Source organism: Mobula birostris, chromosome 8 (assembly GCF_030028105.1).
Source record: "Mobula birostris isolate sMobBir1 chromosome 8, sMobBir1.hap1, whole genome shotgun sequence".
Lineage (NCBI taxonomy): Eukaryota > Metazoa > Chordata > Chondrichthyes > Myliobatiformes > Myliobatidae > Mobula > Mobula birostris.
The window spans coordinates 161,666,512-161,685,837 of NC_092377.1; the positions used below are offsets into that span (position 1 = coordinate 161,666,512).

A 19,326-nucleotide genomic window follows, 5' to 3' on the forward strand; every position below is an offset into this window, starting at 1 on the left:
CCAGTATGCAAAAGATGTGATTGTCCATTGGGGATAATCATGTAATGTCACCTTCATTCTAGGAATGTAGCAGGAAGAAGAAGCTTGTGTACACAGGTTGAGTACCCCCATCCAAAATGTTTGGGGCCGGAAGTGTTCAGATTTCAGTATACATGAGATTGTGTGGGATCACCAATTCCAACTCTGAATTTATGTGCAACTGGTAAGCAGTCTTTGTCTTACTGTTAAGTACGTATGATGAACAAGTGTAAGAATTATTATATACCAATAAAATAAAGAATGCAGGGTAACAAAAGCAGGACAGCAGCATTGGGAGTATACCTGAATCAGCTGTTAAACAACAAACAGCAGACTTTCAGTCGCCGCTTACAATGGAGAGTTTTGATAAGATTACAGTACACGTCTAGACTCTGTCTTGCCACTGGATCCAGATGGGAATTGGGAAGAGAAAGTGAGGCTGACGCTGCGCAACTCTCCCTCACTTAAATCCAAATCACTCGCTAGTCCCGACACCATCATAATGGTGTCGAGGTCCTCATCGACGTCAACGATGGACGAACAACAATAGTACATGATATTTCTACTTTACTTATTTAAAAAGGTTTTATGTAAGGTATAAAAACAATTAGCATGGTAGACTTACTCTGGTGGATTTTCATCAGCAATGATACCAGCAAACTCAGCAAATTTTTCTAGTGCTTCAAGATCAGAAGCTTTAAATATGTAATACTATGCCTTTTCTTAAATTTCTATAACTAGCCTGCTGAAAACTCACAATTACCTTCAATTTTCTTTCATTGTGACAGAACTTTATTTCAAGATCAACATACCATTAAGTGCACATATTCACTCCGATGCTGACAGTACACCATTAAAATCTTCATTTTTCACTTTATGCAGTTTTTCTATTTTTCATCAACTCCTGTTCATTATGCATCAGAGGTTACTTCACAGAACTCTGTGGTGTGCAGAGATCTGCTCATCACGGGGGAACCTTCTCAGCGCTTTGTGTAATTTTCCACTTGTGACATCACATCAGCACTCAAAAATTAAAATTGGATTTCAGAGGTTTTTTGTTAAGGGAGTATAACCTGTACTTACACATCATTCAGCAGCAGGATCCAGGCTCCTAAAGCCAAAATTAACTGGCTGTTGCATAATTTATGAAAATTCAGCATGCATTACAGAAAGGCAAGAAGAAAGTAATCCCTTCTAGAAGTTTGCTGTGGGCTTCAGAGGTATCCAGAAACCAAGCCAAGCATGCAGCTCAAAAGGAAAAATTTTAGTTCTTGATAAGATTTGAGATGCTGATTGAGTACAATTGGAATGTACATCGATTTCTGCAACCCAATATGGATTTGATATGTTCATCAACACAAAAAAAATGCTGGAGGAACTCAACAGGCCAGTCAGCATCTAAGAAAGAGTACAGTTGAGTATAAGTTTGCTAATGACACCACAATTGTAGGCCGTATCTCAGGTAATGATGAGTTTGAGTACAGAGAGGAAACTAATAACCTGGTGGCATGGTGCGAAGACAATAACCTATCCCTCAACATCAGCAAGACGGAGGAATTGGTTGTTGACTTCAGGAGTAGCGGACCACACAACCCAATTTACATCGGTAGTGCACAAGTGGAACCGATCAAAAGCTTTAAGTTCCTTGGGGTCAATATCACAAATGACCTGACTTAGTCCAACCAAGCAGAGTCCACTGCCAAGAAGACCCACCAGCACCTTTACTTCCTGAGAAAGCTAAAGAAATTTGGCCTGTCCCCTAAAACCCTCACTAATTTTTATAGATGCACTGTAGAAAGCATTCTTTTAGGGTGCATCACAATCTGGTATGGAAGTTGTCCTGTCGAAGAACGGAAGAAGCTGCAGAAGATTGTGAACACAGCCCAGCACATCACACAAACCAATCTTCCGTCCTTGGACTCACTTTACACTGCACGCTGTCGGTGCAGTGCTGGCAGGATAATCAAGGACACAACCCACCCAGCCAACACCCTTTTCGTCCCTCTTCCCTCCAGGAGAAGGCTCAGGAGCTTGAAGACTCATACGGCCAGATTTGGGAACAGCTTCTTTCCAACTGTGTTAACACTGCTGAACAGATCCTGACCCAGATCTAGGCCAAAATCCAAATATCCTGACATGCCTCGTTTTTCTTGCACTACCTTACTTTCCCTTTTCTATTTATGATTTATAATTTAAATTTTTACTGTATTTTCTATCGATTTGTACTCCAGGGAGTGCGAAGCATAGAATCAAATATCGCTGTGATGATTGTACGCTCTAGTATCAATTGTTTGGCGATAATTGAGAAAAAAGCTGAGGGACTGGAGAAAAAAGCTGAGTAGATTTGAAAGGTGAGGGAGGAAGAAACACAAGGTGATAGGTGAAACCTGGAGGGGCAAGGATGAAGTAAAGAGCTGTGAAGTTGATTGGTGAAACAGGACATGGAAGAAAGAAAGGGGGGGCAGCAGAGGGAGGCAATGGGCAGGCAAGAAAGTAAGAGAGGGAAAAGAGAATGGGAAATGGTGAAAGGGGGGCACATTACCATAAGTTTAAGAAATTATGTTCATGACATCAGATTGGAGGCTACCCAAATGGAATACAAGGAGGCCATGGATGGACATATCGGAATGGGAATGGGAAGTGGAATTAAAATGAATGGCCACTGGAAGAACTCACTTGTTTTGGCGGACGGAGTGTAAATGCTCGGTGAAGCGGTCTCCCAATCCATGTCAGGTCTCACTGGAGGCCACACGGGGAGCACTGAACACAGTATACAACCCCAACAGACTCACAGGTGAAGTATCACCTCAGCTGGAAGGACTGCTTAGGGCCCTGAATGGTAGTGAGGGAGGAGATGTAGCACTTGTTCAACTTGTTAGGATAGGTGCCAGGAGGGAGATCAGTGGGGAGGGACAAATGGATAAGGGGGTCACATAGGGAGCGGGCAATCTCTGCAGAAAGCAGGAAGTGGGGTTGGGGGGTAAGATGTGCTTAGTGGTGGGATCCCATTGGAGGTGGCGGAAGTTTCAGAGAATTGTGTTGGACGCAGAGGTGGGTGGGTGGTAGGCGAGGACAAGAGGAACCCTATCCCCGGTGGGTGGCAGGAGGATGGGGTAAGAGCAGACGTGTGTGAAGTGGAAGAGATGCAGTTAAGGGCAATGTTGATGGAGGAAAGGAAGCCCCTTTCTTTGAAAAAGATCCAGCAGCTTCAGATTTTCTCTTGTTTGACACGTTCAGCTTTATGTTAGTTGCCCAGCAGGGGCATGTGTCACCAAACCTGATGTGATAGATGTGAATTCAGAAAGGAAAAGAGCCAATTGTGCACGACATTCATCCAACTAAATAGAAATTAGCAACAATTAGACAGTACAAATTGGCTTTAATCTTTACAACTTCAGTGATTATTGAAAAGAAACACTGCCAACACAATTTTTTTAAAAAATTGTTTTATGAACTGTTTTATTGTATAAAACACATGTAACCTAGTTGTTGACAAACAGCTGCATTTTCTAGTTATATATTCATACAGCTTCAAATCTAAACTGTAGGACATACAAACAGATCTTTCAGATTATACTGAACACTAAAGTCATCTCCTAAAACTCTCCCATTTTATTTTAACTACTCTTTTAAAAAAAATATGCCAAGTATCCCCAGGTTTCTTCTGTCCAAATTACAGTACGACAGTAGGGAGGAAGAGGGTAGGTTCAAAACTGGGCTTTATGCAGTTTTCTGCTGCCCCTTCTTTCCAATCAGAGACTTGTGAATGTGAGGGATCACACCTGTAACAGAAAGCAATAAGAATGTACAAAATGCAACAGTTTAAAGCATAGGTTTAACACAATTATGAGCTGCATTTCCATTAAAAGTCTGTCCATCTTTGAGATGGGAATATTTTCATAGCTTAAGAACAGCCCACTATATAGCAGCTAAAATTGAACTACTGAGTGATTAGCTGTAATGTGAAGGAAAAAAAAAATCAGGTAAAAATATTACACATGCTCAGCATCTAATGCTTCACTGTCTCCCACTGCATATATGGGAATTGTTATAACTGACTGCTCTGTGTGTGTGTGTGTGTGTGTGTGTGTGTGTGTGTGTGTGTGTGTGTGTGTATATATATATATATAAATGGATTATTTACTGTATTTCTATCACTAGAAGCAGTAATGTTTAAGGAAAACAGTTCGAGAGCAATCTAAAGCCCTTCTATTTAATCACTGAAATGCTATCACATCTTGAACAATTTTGAACTCCTGATTCTGCTATACACACCTTCACAATTTATTTTACAATAGAACCACTAGCATTCCTGATGAACATCAACATAGACTAAACTGTGTATCATTACAGCTCATTCCATGCACATTATTTTTTTCCAGATTTTAAAAAATCAAGATGCCACTTTCTTAAAAAGTTAATTCAACAGCTAAATGCTACCTCTGTTTTTTAAGCTAATCAAACATCATGCTTCACACTGACAAGTCCATTTGCTGCCACATAGCACCAGCTACTTGTGTTTAATCCTGAGCTAGTTTGCTGTATGTTGTGAATCTGTAAGAGGGCTCCAGTTTCTCAAAGGCACGTATATTGCAAGTTAATTTGCTACTATAAACTGCCCCTAGAATAACTCGATCAAGGGACTTGGGGGAGAAGCAAGAGTAGTATTGATGGGCACATGTTAATAAATAACAGGACTAATTTTCAAAACTTTCCTATCACTATAGACATGGGCTTGACTGGTGTGTTATAAGAAAATGAAACATTAGAAAGATTCCTGTAGGGATGATCTCTTCCAATTACACAATGAATTTTCCCACCAGTAATCAGTGCAATAACAACACTTACAGAATGCCAGTCAAACTCTTGGCAATCCCACACTAAAGATCCTCTACAGCTTCCTTCGAGTGAAGGGGTTCTCAGTACATTTAATGATCTTAATGGTAATCAAAGTACAGGAATGACAAAACTACAAGCCATGGATAACTTAAATAAGTACTCTACTATTTTCACAACAGGTTGCAGAAGGAAATGCAGAAAGTTCAAAGTATTATCATGCAGTGACTGTTATTTAAAATACATTTTTAATTACCCCTTTTTAATGTAGCCTGGATAATTTTGAGGCTCATTTCAGAGTGAATAAGGTTTGAGACATTGCGCAGTGTTATTTCCTTCACTACTGTCCATAATCACCAGAGTCTGTGAAGTATGGACTAGGACAGTGTTGGGGGAAAACTACAGAGATTAGCACAATTTTTGGGACAAGGGAAGGAAAGGGAACCAAATTTTGGGAAACAATGAAGTTCTGAACTTGACAAGATGATCAGGAATGTATCAATGCCTACAGTTTCAGCTGAAGCCTGAATATGGCACTCCAAGCAGAAAATGTGGACATTGATTTCTACATGGAAAGTGGAAAATAAACATGAAGTCACACTGCACTGAAGCAAAAGTCCAAATTTATACATCTTAACATTGTGGTATAATTGTCAAATCATTGGATTAATAAACAGAGCCTAGAACATTGATCTTTAAACAAATTCGAAATTCACCATCACAGTCATTGCCTACACGATACAGGAGCAGAGTTAGGCCATTTGGCCCATTGATCCTGCTCCACCATTTCATCACAGCTGATCCATTTTTCCTCTCAGCCCCAATGTCCTGTATGTCCTGTGTCCCTTGTATCCCTTTATGCCCTGACCAATAAAGAATCTCTCAACATCTGCCTTAAATATGCATAAAGACTTGGCCTCCACAGCTGCTTGTGGCAACAAATTCCAGAGTCACCACTAAAGAAATTCCTTCTCACCTCTGTTCTTAAAGGATACCCCTGTATTTTGAAGCTGTGTCCTACGGTCCATAGGAAATATCCGCTCTTCACCACTACCAAGGCCTTTTGCCATTACACAGGTTTCAATGAGGTCACCCCTCATTCTTCTGAATTCTAGTGAATACAGGCCCAGAGCCATCAACTGCTCTTTGTATGATGAACCATTCAATCCTGAAATCATTTTTGTGTACCATCTTTGAACCCTCTCCACTTTGAGCACATCCTTTCTAAGATAAGGGGCCTAAAACTGCTCACAATACTCCAAGTGAGGCCTCTCCAGTGTTCTATAAAGACTCAACATTACATCCTTGCTTTTATATTCTAGTCCTCTTGAAATGAATGCTAATATTATGTTTGCCTTCCTCACCCCAGACTCAACCTGCAAAATGACCTTCAGGGAAACCTGCACAAGGACTCCCAAGTCACCTTGCACCTTTGTTTTTTGTATTTTCTATCCATTTTGAAAATAGTTAACCTTTCATTTATTCTACCAAAGTGCATGACCATACACTTCCTGACACAGTATTCCACCTGTCATTTCTTTGCCCATTCTCCTAATCTGTCCATGTTCTTCTGTTGCTGCTCTACTTCCTCAAAACTACCTGCCCCTCCACCTATCTTCATATCACCTGCAAACTTTGCAACAAAGCCATCAATTCCATCATCCAACTGATTGACATATAACGCAAAAAGAATCAGTCCCAACAGACACCTGTGGAACACCACTAGTCACCAGCAGCCAGCCAGAAAAAGGTCCTTAATTACCGCTCTTTGCTTCCTGTCAATCAGCCACAGCTTTATCCATGCTAGAATCTTTCCTGTAATACCATGGGCTTGTAGCTTGTTAAGCAGCCTCATGTGTGGCACCTTGTCAATGGCCTTCTGAAAAACCAAGTACACAACATCAACCGATTCTCCTTTGTTTATCTTGCTTGTTGTTTCTTCAAAGAATTCCAACAGATTTGTCAGGAAAGAATTTCCCTTGAGGAAACCATGCTGACTACTGCCTATTTTTATCACGTGCTCCCACGTACCCTGCGACCTCATCCTTAACAATCAACTCCAACATCTCCCCAACCATCAAGGTCAGACTAACTGGCCCAATTTCCTTTCTTCTGCCTCTCTCACTTCTTGAAGAGTGGAATGACATTTGTAATTTTCCAGTCTTCCAGGACCATTCCAGAATCTAGCAATTCTTGAAAGATCATTACTAATGCTTCAACAATCTCTTCAGCCACCTCTTTCAGATCTCTGGGGTGTATACCATCTGGTTCAGGTGCCTTATCCACCATTAGACCTTTCAGTTTCCCCAAGAACTTTCTCTCTAGTTATGGTAACTACTGAATTTCAATTCAGTCATTGCATTTGTAATAAAAGCCACAATGCTGATCATAAAATCACCTAGTCCTATAAATCTACACCATACTCAGAAAAGCCACTATGAGACTCAATCCATTAATGTCTTTGACTCTTAAGTATTTCATTTCCAAAGGAACAAAGAGTTAACTAGACTTAGTCAACAATGTTGATATCCTGTAAATTAAAATAGTCTGGGAGGACTTTCCTTTTGGGTAAAGGAGCAATCTGCTAGAGATGCAGGCCAAATACATTATGCACTTGCTTCAAGTGATACACACAAATTGTATTATCATTAAGTTATCAAGGGCTAATGAGCATTAAAATCTTAACCAGTCAACTTGAAGAGGTAGGAGATGAAATACTAATGACAATAAATCAAATTATCACTCAGCCAATGAAAAGACAATCTGATATAATAACTTTCTTTTTTCAGTACAAATATAAACTTTGTACTATAGATTCAAACAATGAATAGCATTTTTGCATATTTTATGGATGAACCCCTTCTAAAAAACATGTACCCAAAAGCAGCGGTGAACAGCCTGCATAATATTTCAATGTTACAGTTGGAGTATCATACAACTCCAGTGCAGGCGAATTATAAGCATCAGATAAATGGTTTTCAAGTAAATATAGTCTGCATCACCTTGTTCATTCCTCTAGCAAGTTTACAGAGCATCTACCCCTATGTTGCTCTGGCAGCTTCACATACATTACTACTTAATACATAATTACAGGTTGAGTACCCCTTATCTGAAATGCTTTGGTCCAGATGTGGCTCAGGTTTTAGAATATATAATGAATAGCTTGGGCTCGCTATCATTTCAGACTCTGAATTTGTGCGCTACAGGTAAGCAATCTCTCTCACTTGCACATCACACATATACAGTATTTAATAAAAATTACATACCATAATATAATGAAAAATAACATGTGCAGGTTAACAAAAGTAACACAGCAGCATAGAGACAATACCTGAATCAGCTGTCGAACAACAACAAACAATGGCAGTTTCTCAGTCTTCACCTACAATGCTGTGTTTTGATTAAAAGGCTACGGTACACCGTATTTATATTTTACTTTTTTTTTAAGATTATGCAAGATATAAAACCAAAATCAGATTTGTAGACTTGTTCTGGTGTTAGATCTTCATCAGCAACAATCTTGGCAAATACAAAAATTTCACTGTTGCTTCATGATCAGCAGATTTATAAAAATTTTAATACTGTGCATTTACTTAAATTTTTGCAACCAGCCTGCAGAATATTCACAATTAAGTTCAATTTTCAGTTAATTGTGATAGAGCTTTGCTTATTTCAAGTAAAATATTGTTAAGCAGCTTATGATCACTCCGACACTGACAAAGCCATCCTTTCAATACACAATCGAGATATTCAATTTTCACTATGCAGCTTTTCTATTTTTCATTAACTTCTGTTCATTACATATGTGAGGTCACTTCTCAGAACTGTCTGTGGTGTGCAGAGATTTGCACATCACCTGGGAACCTTCACAGCACCTTGTGGAATTTTCCATTTGTGATATGTCAGTGCTAAAAAAAAAAACATTTTTGGATTTTGGAATGTCGGATAAGGGGGCACTCAACCTGTATGACAATACAAATATTAATACATCATAAAAAATAATTTAGGATGCAATGGCTTATATAAATCAAATGGTCTTCTCAATCCCACTGAGAAATACTCTACTGCCCTGAAGAACTATTATTTTAATATCAACACATACCACCACCAGCAATGGTTGCCTTGATCAGCGAATCCAACTCCTCATCACCTCGGATGGCCAACTGCAAGTGACGTGGTGTGATACGCTTTACTTTCAGATCCTTGGATGCATTTCCTGCCAACTCCAACACCTAGAGAACATCAGCAGAATATTGTGAATATGTTTAGCCCAATATTCCTAGATTTCTAGTTTGAACAAGCTGTAATGAAAAGAAATCCAAAATTAAGCACACAATCTTTTAAAATTCCACTTTCTCATTACCACAGTAAGTTTACTCATTTACTAGCTACTAGAATCCTACCCTGGACATCTCTATTCAGGCCTCTCCCTGACATTTCTTTACAGTTTTTACTTTTCTTCCCTTAGTGAGATAAACTAAATAATGTTTCTTACACAGTATTAAAGTGGTAGTGCTGAAAACCTCCCAAGTTCCAAGCGTTATATCTGCAGAAACACTGGTTGGCCTCAAGGGTATAACCTTGCGCAGCATTTTTGGCAGTCAAACAAGACACTCCTGCCTAGAATTGTCCGTTAAATTATTTGACTTGCAGCATTCGGGTTCTTAAATATCATTCCTACCAAGCCTTTGATTTTCCCACCACAGTTTTAGCTCATCCTGATGAATGGTCACGCTGAAATATTGAAAATGTTTATTCCTTCCCAGATGTGGCCTGATCAGTTGAGTATTTTAAGTACTTCCTGTTCATTTCAAATTTCCAGCATCTGCTCATCTATTTTTCTTGGCTCTCTGCCATCCTCATTGAACAACTGCTTTAAGTCTTTTAACATAACACCATAGAAATAGATATTGAGAGAAAGAAAAACTACCAGCAGTTTAGATCAAGGTAGACAGAAACATCAAGACAAAAATTAGCAACACGGATAGATATCATGGCCTAGAGTTTTATACTCTTCTCATCCTAATACAAAAGCACTGCATGTGATGTTTCAAGTACTTGCCAATCCCATCACCTACCTCAGCAGTGAGATACTCAAGGATAGCTGCACTATATACTGCAGCTGTAGCACCCACCCGTCCATGGCTGGTAGTACGAGTCTTCAAATGCCTATGAATACGACCTACAGGAAACTAGAAGAAAGAATACCAAGTGATAACTGTCAACCTGATCCAAAAAAACTAGACTTCTATTACAGAATGAATAATTGTTAGCTTCCACATTCAAGTTCTGTCAGTCTCATTAAAATATACAAAAAAATTCCTTGGAATAAAAAGGCTTCTAAATTTAACTTCTATAATCTCCAACTGCCTCACTCAAAGCTCAAGCTTCTCTCCTGGAGATCACAAATCCTACTACAGAAATTGTTCTGCTGATTTCACCAAATACCTATCAACTGAAATCCTGGTTGATTGCCAACTTCCACCCACAGCAACCCCATGAAAAAAACAATTACTCCAATCAAGCTTAAAAATGAAAACTAAATTTAAACACAAGTTGATTTCAAAGGAATGTCCCAGTTACAGCTTTGAGGTTTCAATCTACCAATAAATGAATTTTCTTCCCTGCAAATCTACTGAACTACATTTCATTATACACAGAAATTACTGGTTTGCCCTCAACTTAAGGACTGTCCCTAATTCTAGACAATGCTTAGGAAGAATGCTAAGACCCTGAAGAGAATGACAATGCCTTCATGAAGAACCAGTAATAAAGCTGGAATTTGCCTCAAAGAACATTATAGTGTATAAAATTAAGGAATTTTGATAAGGCACAGAGGGAGAAAGTATTTACATCTATAATTGTCAGGAGGTCACATTTTAAAGCCATCAATAAAAAACCTCAATGTGGAAAATCACAATCTAGAACATACTACAGAAAGGAACAGATTTAATTAAAAATTCTGAAATGGAATTGGGAAAATGAAGTTTTGCAAGAGCAGGTTGAATTATTTCAAGCGATTAACATGAGGCACATGCTCCTCCTATACTGAATGCTTCAACAATTCTATATTTATAATTTTTGTCCTTTGTGTCAACTGAAGTTTGAGTCATCATTTCTGTTATTCCCAAAGGTAGACAATTAGAAAGACATTACAGGTCAGCCATGATTGAAGTGACAGCAAACTGAGTCAAGAGAAAAAACGACTTACTCATGTTGCCCAACAATTAATGGCTTTATGATGTGTTCCCAAATCCATGTTTAAAATTGTGTTATACTTTTGAGAGGATATCAGGGCAAAAAGAGCTAGCAAACCAGCTACAACTATTTAGAGGTAGCAAATCCAGTGTCAATAACTATGGAATAAGTCAAAAGTACATATAACTTGTGTCAGAGTTCAATGCCGGTGTCCTCTGTAAGGAATCTTTGTACATCCTCCCTGTGGAATGTATGGGTTTTCTCCCAGAGTCCAAAGACTGAGTAGGTTAACTTATCACTATAAAGTGTCCTATGACTGGGTAAGGATTAAATCAAGGGTCGCTGGGTGGCACGTCTGAAGGGCCAGAATGCCTATTCTGTGCTGCATCTCTAAATAAATAAATATCCCCTACTCCACACTGAAAAGGTATTAAAGCACCCCACATCCAAGTAGAAATTTACATTAAAAAAAAGTCTTTATATAAAACACATTGTTTATAAACACATACTAAGGAATTAGGATAATCTTGTGGCCATCTATGGGACAGTGAGCAAAGAATAATGCTAGATAGAACAAGCAATCCAGGCAAGGATAAATGTGTTGACACAATGTTTGAAGAACCGATACATTTTGAGAAGCTAATTCCAATAACACTTGCTTATTTATACATTAATTTCAGCCCATGACAGGATATTAGATCCATTATTGTTCATTACTGAACAGAAGGCTGGCAAATGATTTGAAAATGCAAAAATAGCTCTGCCCATGGAATGATGCCAGATTTCAAACTTGCACTCTACAATGTCTTCTTTGATGTCGCGTGCAATATATATGACTTAATTTAATCAGGAGTATCCTGAGAATTTTCAGGTTTCAGGAAGGAGCAATCAGAGTTTTGCTTACTTTTGCCCTTAACTAAAACTTTATCACATTTCAAAAATGTAACATTCTTTTACCTACACAAAGGTACAAGAAATTATGAATACATGAAGAATAAATGCACCCGAGTCCAACTTTTTAAAAGTATATTTTAGTTACCATGTGCTGAAGAGTACAGCTGGCACACGCAAGTTTCAACTTCTACCCTCAAAGGTTACCTAGCACATTAATTTCAGCTAATGAAAGATTCTTCTATTGTCTTGAGAAGTTAATGAAGATACAGACAAATTTGCTACCATTACACCACATTTCCAAGCTTAAAAAATAGCAGCAAAGACACTCTCTGCAACTTCTGCCATCTTCAATGGGACACTACTACCAAACACATCTTTACTTTCCCCCTCCCAACTATCTGCTTTCCATAGGGATCACTCTCTGTGATTTCCTTGTTCATTCATCCTTACCCACTAATTTCCCTCCTGGCATATATCCCTCCAAATAACAGAAATGCTATAGTTGCCCATTCAACTTCTCCCTCACCTCTATTCAGGGCCCCAAACAGTCCTTCCAGACAAGGCAACACTTCACTCCCAAATCTGTTGGGGTTGTTTATTATACCCAGTGCTCCTGATGCAGCCTCCTCTACGAGAGCCAATGTAAATTGGAGGACCGCTTTGTCAAGCACCTCTGCTACATTCCCCCCTCCCCACCTCCAAAGCGGAATTTCCTGGTGACCAACTATTTTAATCTCCATCCCCATTCTGACATGTCAGTCCATTGCCCTGTTTGCCACAATGAGGCCACTTTCAGAGCAGTGGAGCAACACCTTATATTACATCAAGGTAGCCTCCAACCTGATGACATGAATATCAATTTCTCCTTCTCATTTAAAAAAATCCTCCCTCCCTTCTTCTATTCCCCACTCTGGCCTCTTACCTCTTCTCCTCATCCACCTACCACCTCTCCCTGGTGCCCCTCCTTCCCACGTTCTACTCTCCTCTCCTATTAGATTCCTTCTTCTCCAGCCATTTATCTTTCCCACCCACCTGGCTTCACCTATCATTTTCTAGATTGTCTTCCTTCCCCTTCCCCTCCCCCGCTATTTATAATTCCAACATCTTTAGCCTTCCTTTCCAGTCCTGAAGATGAATCTCGGCTCAAAATTTCAACAGTTTGTTCCTTTCCATCGATGCTGCATGAACTGCTGAGTTCCTCTAGCATTCTGTGTGTTAGCCGAAATGATTTATTATATAGATGACAAGGCTGATTCATCCAAAGCAAAACCGACAGACTGAGATTGTCAGATGATTAGGACAGGAGGTCGATACTTGTTGAAATGCCACAGTAGAGCAAAATGCAAGGTGGAGATAAATTTTTTGTGTACAACTAAATCTGAAAATTGCCGCACTCTTTACACATCTCTCCCACTAACTGATGGCGATAAAGGCAGCTACGTTAGAGAGTGGTGCTGCTCCACAAATTTTCCCTCCAGTTGGTATGGTGAAGATTAAGACATTTTGTCTCTAGATGGAGAGAAACCACAGATTTGAAGATCAGCTTCACACACTGGGTGGACATACTCAAGGTTCCTGGCATTAACTCACACATGACCAACAACAGGAACACCCTTCTGTAATTATTAGTTAAGATGACAAAAACAATTTCAATGAAGATCAGTGTTAAACAAGGTTACATCATTGCTCACATTTCCACCTTTCTCACCACAATAAGGTGCTTCATCTTCAACAAACTTCCCGTAGGAGCGGTGTTGATCTTTAGAACCAACAAAAATCTCTTCACGCTATGTCAACTACATTCTAGAACAAAGATCGCCAAAACCTCTGATCAAAAAGCAGTTGATGTTTACATTTCTGCATGCTCAGAGGCAGAGCTCCAAGATAGCATACAAGAGGATAGGCCTTACATCTAAGACATCCAAGAACTGGAAGGCTAAGGTCCTCTACCAACCAACACATCATACTGCTTACTAACAATAAAGGCTCACTTTGAAATCTTGGAAAAGATAGATAACTCCTAACATCTTGAAAACCACTTCTCAGCAAAGGTAGACATCAATGCCTTTGGTCAGCTGAGTCAAGGGTATTTAAAAGGTCAAAATATCCAACCTGGCACAAAACTTACTACTGGAGAGCACTGATCCCTCCTCTCGCACATGCTCAAGACCTGTCAGCAAGCATCCCCACTCTGCAAAAATCTACCACATTGCCTTCACAACACCTTTAAGTTCACTGGAAGGGCAAACGGGCCAACATCCCCAGCTTCTCCCATAATTGGCTACACTTGGCAGAGCACATTTTTTGCATGTCTGCTAACAGACTTCTAAACCAAGCACTCACAAGAAATTGCCAGGCAGAGAGAGAAAGAAAGAAAAATCAAGGATGTGCACAAAGCTTTCTGAATAGCTCAAAATCCTTATCAAATCTTTCGAAACTTTGGGCTATTATTTCTAAAGAAATATTCAGGATAGGACTGGCAACCTCAAATCAGGCGCCAGCTGTATACAGACAGGAGGGTGAACTACACTCTTCACAGCCTACCCACCACCAGCTCTCTCAACCAGCTTCTCCTCCTTCTGCAGTTCCCACATTGCTTTTGTAAGGTTGAGCTGGCCGATGATGCTAGAGTTGAAGTTAGTCATTCTCAATCCCAAGAGACAGTCTAAAAGTGATAATATCTGATAATGGGTTTGTCATACAATAGAAATGTTCTACATAGCATGATTTTACTAAGTGATAAATGTAACAAATATTAAACTGATGGAGAAGACCACAACCGAGTCACTGGATTCCTCTCTAAATCATGGTGAGCAAAGAAAGGTACATCAAAACCAACTTAGCAAAGTTAGTTTATAGGTTTACTTGTATCAGTAAATGATGCAAGACATGGAAACATGTATAGCTAAAACTATATGATCTCCTTCCACCACGTTTCAATCTATCATACCGAAGAAATTTGACTGACATTGAACTGTTAAGTGTAGTAGATACAATGAAGGTAGAGCAAAAATTGAGACACTATGGTGCAATAGTGGTTTGGTGATTAAAACCATCAGACTAATTATTGTTTAATGTTTCAGTAATATTATAAATATATACACTTGTAAATATTGTTTGATTAAGCATTCTTGTTTGTTTCAATAATTCATAACGGGCTGTTCATATAGGTAAGTGAACTGCATATGGCATCACGCTGCCATGTGATATATGCGTGCCTTGCTTAAAGTAAGCACGAAGTTCGACCAGCATTTTCAGACTCCAGTGTCTTCCTTTGAATTAGTTAAATGTTTTGCAGTTACAAATCATAACACCAGGGACCAATTTTCAAATCACACCATGGTAGCTTTGAAATCTACATTAAATGAATAATTTGGAATGCAACAGAAATTCCAACAGGAGTACCAATGCCTTTCGTGGTAGAAAAACCCCAACTTCACCAGGTCTGACCTATATGCAGTTCTTAAATGCCCCCTGATGAGGTCAATCAGGACAATTAGTTTAAAGCCCCTAATGCTGCCTTTACCAGCAATGTCCAGACTCCAAAAATTAATACTGAAGCAAGCCTAGTCATTTTTCCAGAATGAAAATTATCACAATACATCTGATAAGTTGCTGACCTCATTGTCCCCACCTCCCCATACGTTTTCCTTATTATATTTCATCAGCTATGCCCTTGCTCGTCTACCCAGCTTGTCCATGTCCCCTCTTACCTTATAAATCACACACCAGCATTAAACTGGATCTGGTACCCTTGACAAATCAATGATTAGCTATGGTTCAACATTCAATTTCTGCTACACTGGTACACTGCTCTTAACCACATGATCACTAAGTTTTAATAATTTGTGCATGACACTTTAAAGACCTTTAGAAAAGTCTTACATCACCTCAGCATCAATTCACCCGATTAAAACCTCAAAGTTTATGTTAACTTTGCTCCATCAAGTTCTAAACATCCTATTACAACATCTAATCTTGATTATGGACTGGGATACATAAGTTGAACCCTAGGATGCAAAAGAAGCCCTTCATCCTCAATAACATGGCATCAACGAGGCTTTGTAAAATAGATATTAGGAAAACTGAGTGACTGTTGGTAGTACCTGACACACTGAGAAGTTATTTGTTGGAGGCCAATCATTGCAGTCCAGGGCACTGTTGCAAGTTCTTCAGGAAATAGCCCTCAGCCCAAATAATCTTCAGCTGCTCCAAGTAGAGCTGTTCACTGATGATTCCAAATGCAACCTCTTAGGACATAACATTTTCCTCATAATATTTAAGTAGCATTTCAATTATTTAGAGATAAGGGCCTGATTTTGAAATCTATTTTCTTATGTCCAATCTGAACAGAAGGCCTACCTGTAATCCTGCTCTCTGAGAGCGGGATACTGCTTTAGCCTTAGCCTTTCCTGAATCCTTCCCAGCTTTCCCGCCAGCCTGTCAAAGAAAGTAAAAAGGTGAGAACAACATCCAGAGGTTTTCCATGGGTCAAAACAATATGCAATAACGACCGACTTAAAAGCCAACTATAATATTTATGTTACTGTTAAAAACAAAAAAAATCCAACAATTAACACACATTTACTTATAAGTAATTTTGAAGCATTTTAACAAGTATTTATATTCTTGCTTGTGAAATCAAATGGAAACCAAACACTTCTAATTGAGGTAGCAGCGCATCACAAACTGGAAAGCAATTATTTTATGTAATCCCTACTCCACCTTTATTGGGTGGGATAAGAATTTAATTGAGGAAGAGGAAAAAAATCATTTATAAACCCAGTTCAGGACATTTACTTCACAATTAAATAATGACACCTGTGTCCAGTCTTCCAAATTCAAAGCACCCAGAAAATAAGTAAAGTTTCTTAAAGTCAATATTTAATTCATACACAAATTGATGTTGACAAATTCTACTTTAATGCTCACTGTAATAACACTTTCCATAAATCAGTGGAGCAGGATTAGGCCATTTGGCCCATCAATTCTGCACCACCATTCGATCATGGCTGATTTATTATCCCTTTCAACCCTATTTTCCTGCTTTCTCCCATTACCTTTACTAATCAAGAACATATTAACCTGCACTTTAAATATACCCAAATGACTTGGTCTCTACAACTGTCTGCGGCAATGGATTCTACAGATTCACCACCCTCTGGCTAAAGAAATTCCCCCTTCATCTCTGTTCTGAGGTTGCACCCTCTGGTCCTAGACTCTCCCACTGTTGGAAGCATCCTCTCCATGTTCACTCCATCTAGGCCATTCATAATATTGAAAACAAAAGGCTTGGCCCAAGTTTTCTCCTTATCAAAACCACTACTGTGAATTTGTTAGCTTTTTAAATATGTTTACCATCTGAACAATGCTTCTACTTTCATATACAAAATGGGATACATGGTTTTGAGGCATTGAGATTTAATAAAAAGCATTTAGTGCAACTCTTACCTATTTAAGTAAGTTTCTGTCACAAAGTTATTTAATGATCTCAACAAGAATAGGATGTAAATAATTAAGGTGTCAGGTGTTCAATCTAGTCACCCATGAGTTCTGAGTTGACAGCTGATCAAAGATGCAGCACCATTGTTTTACTGGGTAAAATTTGCTCTTTGGCTGGAGTAATATTTAATGCAGGATTTTTGCTGAATATAATGGCAATAAATCAGTTAAATAAAGCCAACCAAAAATATTGCTGTTCATGCTCTTAGCAAATCAGTTAGCATGAATATAGACCCACACCCCATCAGCCGATGCCAACCTCCTTCATCCAAGTGCACAGCAGTAAGTCTGGAAATGGGACAAGTATTTAATTCAGCTGCTCCGACACATAACAACCATTAATGATTTCACAAAAGAGCATCACTCCTTTAAATCGATGCAGTTTCGAATAATTCACATAAATATCGATAAGTAATTTATGCTGGCACGGTAACCCCCTCAGATGACATAACCAAAGTTACAGTTCCACCGCAATACTACGAGTCACCACTAATATTGAGTGCCAATTTATGACTGTTTCCTAGATTAATCTCAAAACATGAAACATACTGACAACTACGATTTACAGGCAAATTTGTCGACACTTTACAACGCGCACTTCAATCTCGGCCAAAACCGCAAGAGCATCTCAAATCTGTATGATTATAATCTGTCTATCCAATATTCCAGATATTTTAAGTGTAACATGAAAATACAAGCACTTTGTGCACTTCAATCTCACACGAAAACAAAAGAGCATCTCAATCAAATCTTTAGGAATATAATCTGTTTAATCTCCCAATCTTCTAGAAATTGCACATTAACGTACATTGTTACAAGTGTAACGGGAAAAGAACATCTCAATCAAATCTGTATGAACATAACCGATCTAATCCGGCAAGTATTCTAGAAGGTGCACATTAACGTATATTGTTACAAGTGTAACAGGAAAGTACAAGCACTTACGCACTTCACTCTCAGATGAAACCAATGTAACATCTAAATCCAATCAGTATAAACATTTAAGGCTGCATATTACACACTTGCAGCTGCGACAGGAAAATGCAAACGCTTTTGGAACTTGCCAAAACTACAGAAGTGACATTTACACGCCGATTGCACATTCGAACTGGAGTTTGAAACAAAAAGTTATCCGGTTCGATGCGTGTGCAGCCGATTGCGATGACAACTGGCAGAGTTCCTGAACTTGAGCAGTTTGCAGCCCTCGGGAGATGCGGGGGCCGGACAGCTTTTCCCGCCAGTGAGCTGTCAGTCAGCCCGGACGCAGGGAGGGAGAAAGCCAACCCACCCCCTTCCCCTCAACTATCCTCCAGAGGGGCCCTCACACTCCTCTGCCCCGCCGGGTTGTCCCCCATCCTCCTCACTCGGTGGCGGTGCTGCCAACAGAAATCCCGCGCTCGGAAGGGATCTGCGGCCGCCTTGCCGCCGGCACCCCGGGACAGGGGAGACGGGTAAGAGGGTGCCCATCAAAACGCTGCCCACAAACCCCAGGGATACGAAAGTAACCACCCCGGCACGAAGTAAAGTCGAGCGGCGAGTGCGCCCGGGGACCGATGCAAGTCCGAGCGGCGGCTGTCGGTGTCCGGAGGGGTTGGCAGCAACCCCAGAGCCAGCCGGATTTTTTTTTATTTTTAAAAAAAAGCGCACGGAGGAGGTGAAGGGGAAATGTCGGGGAGCAATACGCGCGCCGCCAACCGGCGGCGGGTTTAGCGATCAGCCCGTGTCGGGACGCACTCACTCACCATGTCCGCTCCTGTCAGCACTCTCCGCCGCCTCGCGCCCACTCTCCACTCAAACAATAACCGACACTTCACAGCCACCCGCCGACGTCCGGGGCTCCCGGCCAATCGCCGCCCCGCATACTCATTCAAACCCGCC

General features: G+C 39.8%; 1 protein-coding gene across 1 annotated transcript; it reads right to left on the reverse strand.

Annotated features, from left to right (window-relative positions):
- Nucleotides 1-3,471: 3,471 nt before the first annotated feature.
- LOC140201886 (histone H2A.V) lies at nt 3,472-19,291 on the reverse strand. The gene is made up of 5 exons (XM_072266654.1): nt 19,191-19,291; nt 16,309-16,386; nt 9,933-10,046; nt 8,957-9,086; nt 3,472-3,800 (listed from the first exon to the last, which is right to left on the reverse strand). Exons 1-5 carry the CDS (start codon nt 19,191-19,193, stop codon nt 3,739-3,741), a joined length of 387 nt encoding a protein of 128 aa, XP_072122755.1. The 5' UTR covers nt 19,194-19,291; the 3' UTR covers nt 3,472-3,738.
- Nucleotides 19,292-19,326: the final 35 nt, after the last annotated feature.

Bases quoted from the DNA above. Each gene is read 5' to 3' on its own strand.
- LOC140201886 (XM_072266654.1), bottom strand. The intron at 9,087-9,932 runs GTAGGTGATGGG...GATGTTCTCTAG, and splicing joins TTGAGTATCTCACTGCTGAG to GTGTTGGAGTTGGCAGGAAA. The intron at 3,801-8,956 runs GTATGTGTTGAT...TTTCTGTTACAG, and splicing joins GGCAACCATTGCTGGTGGTG to GTGTGATCCCTCACATTCAC.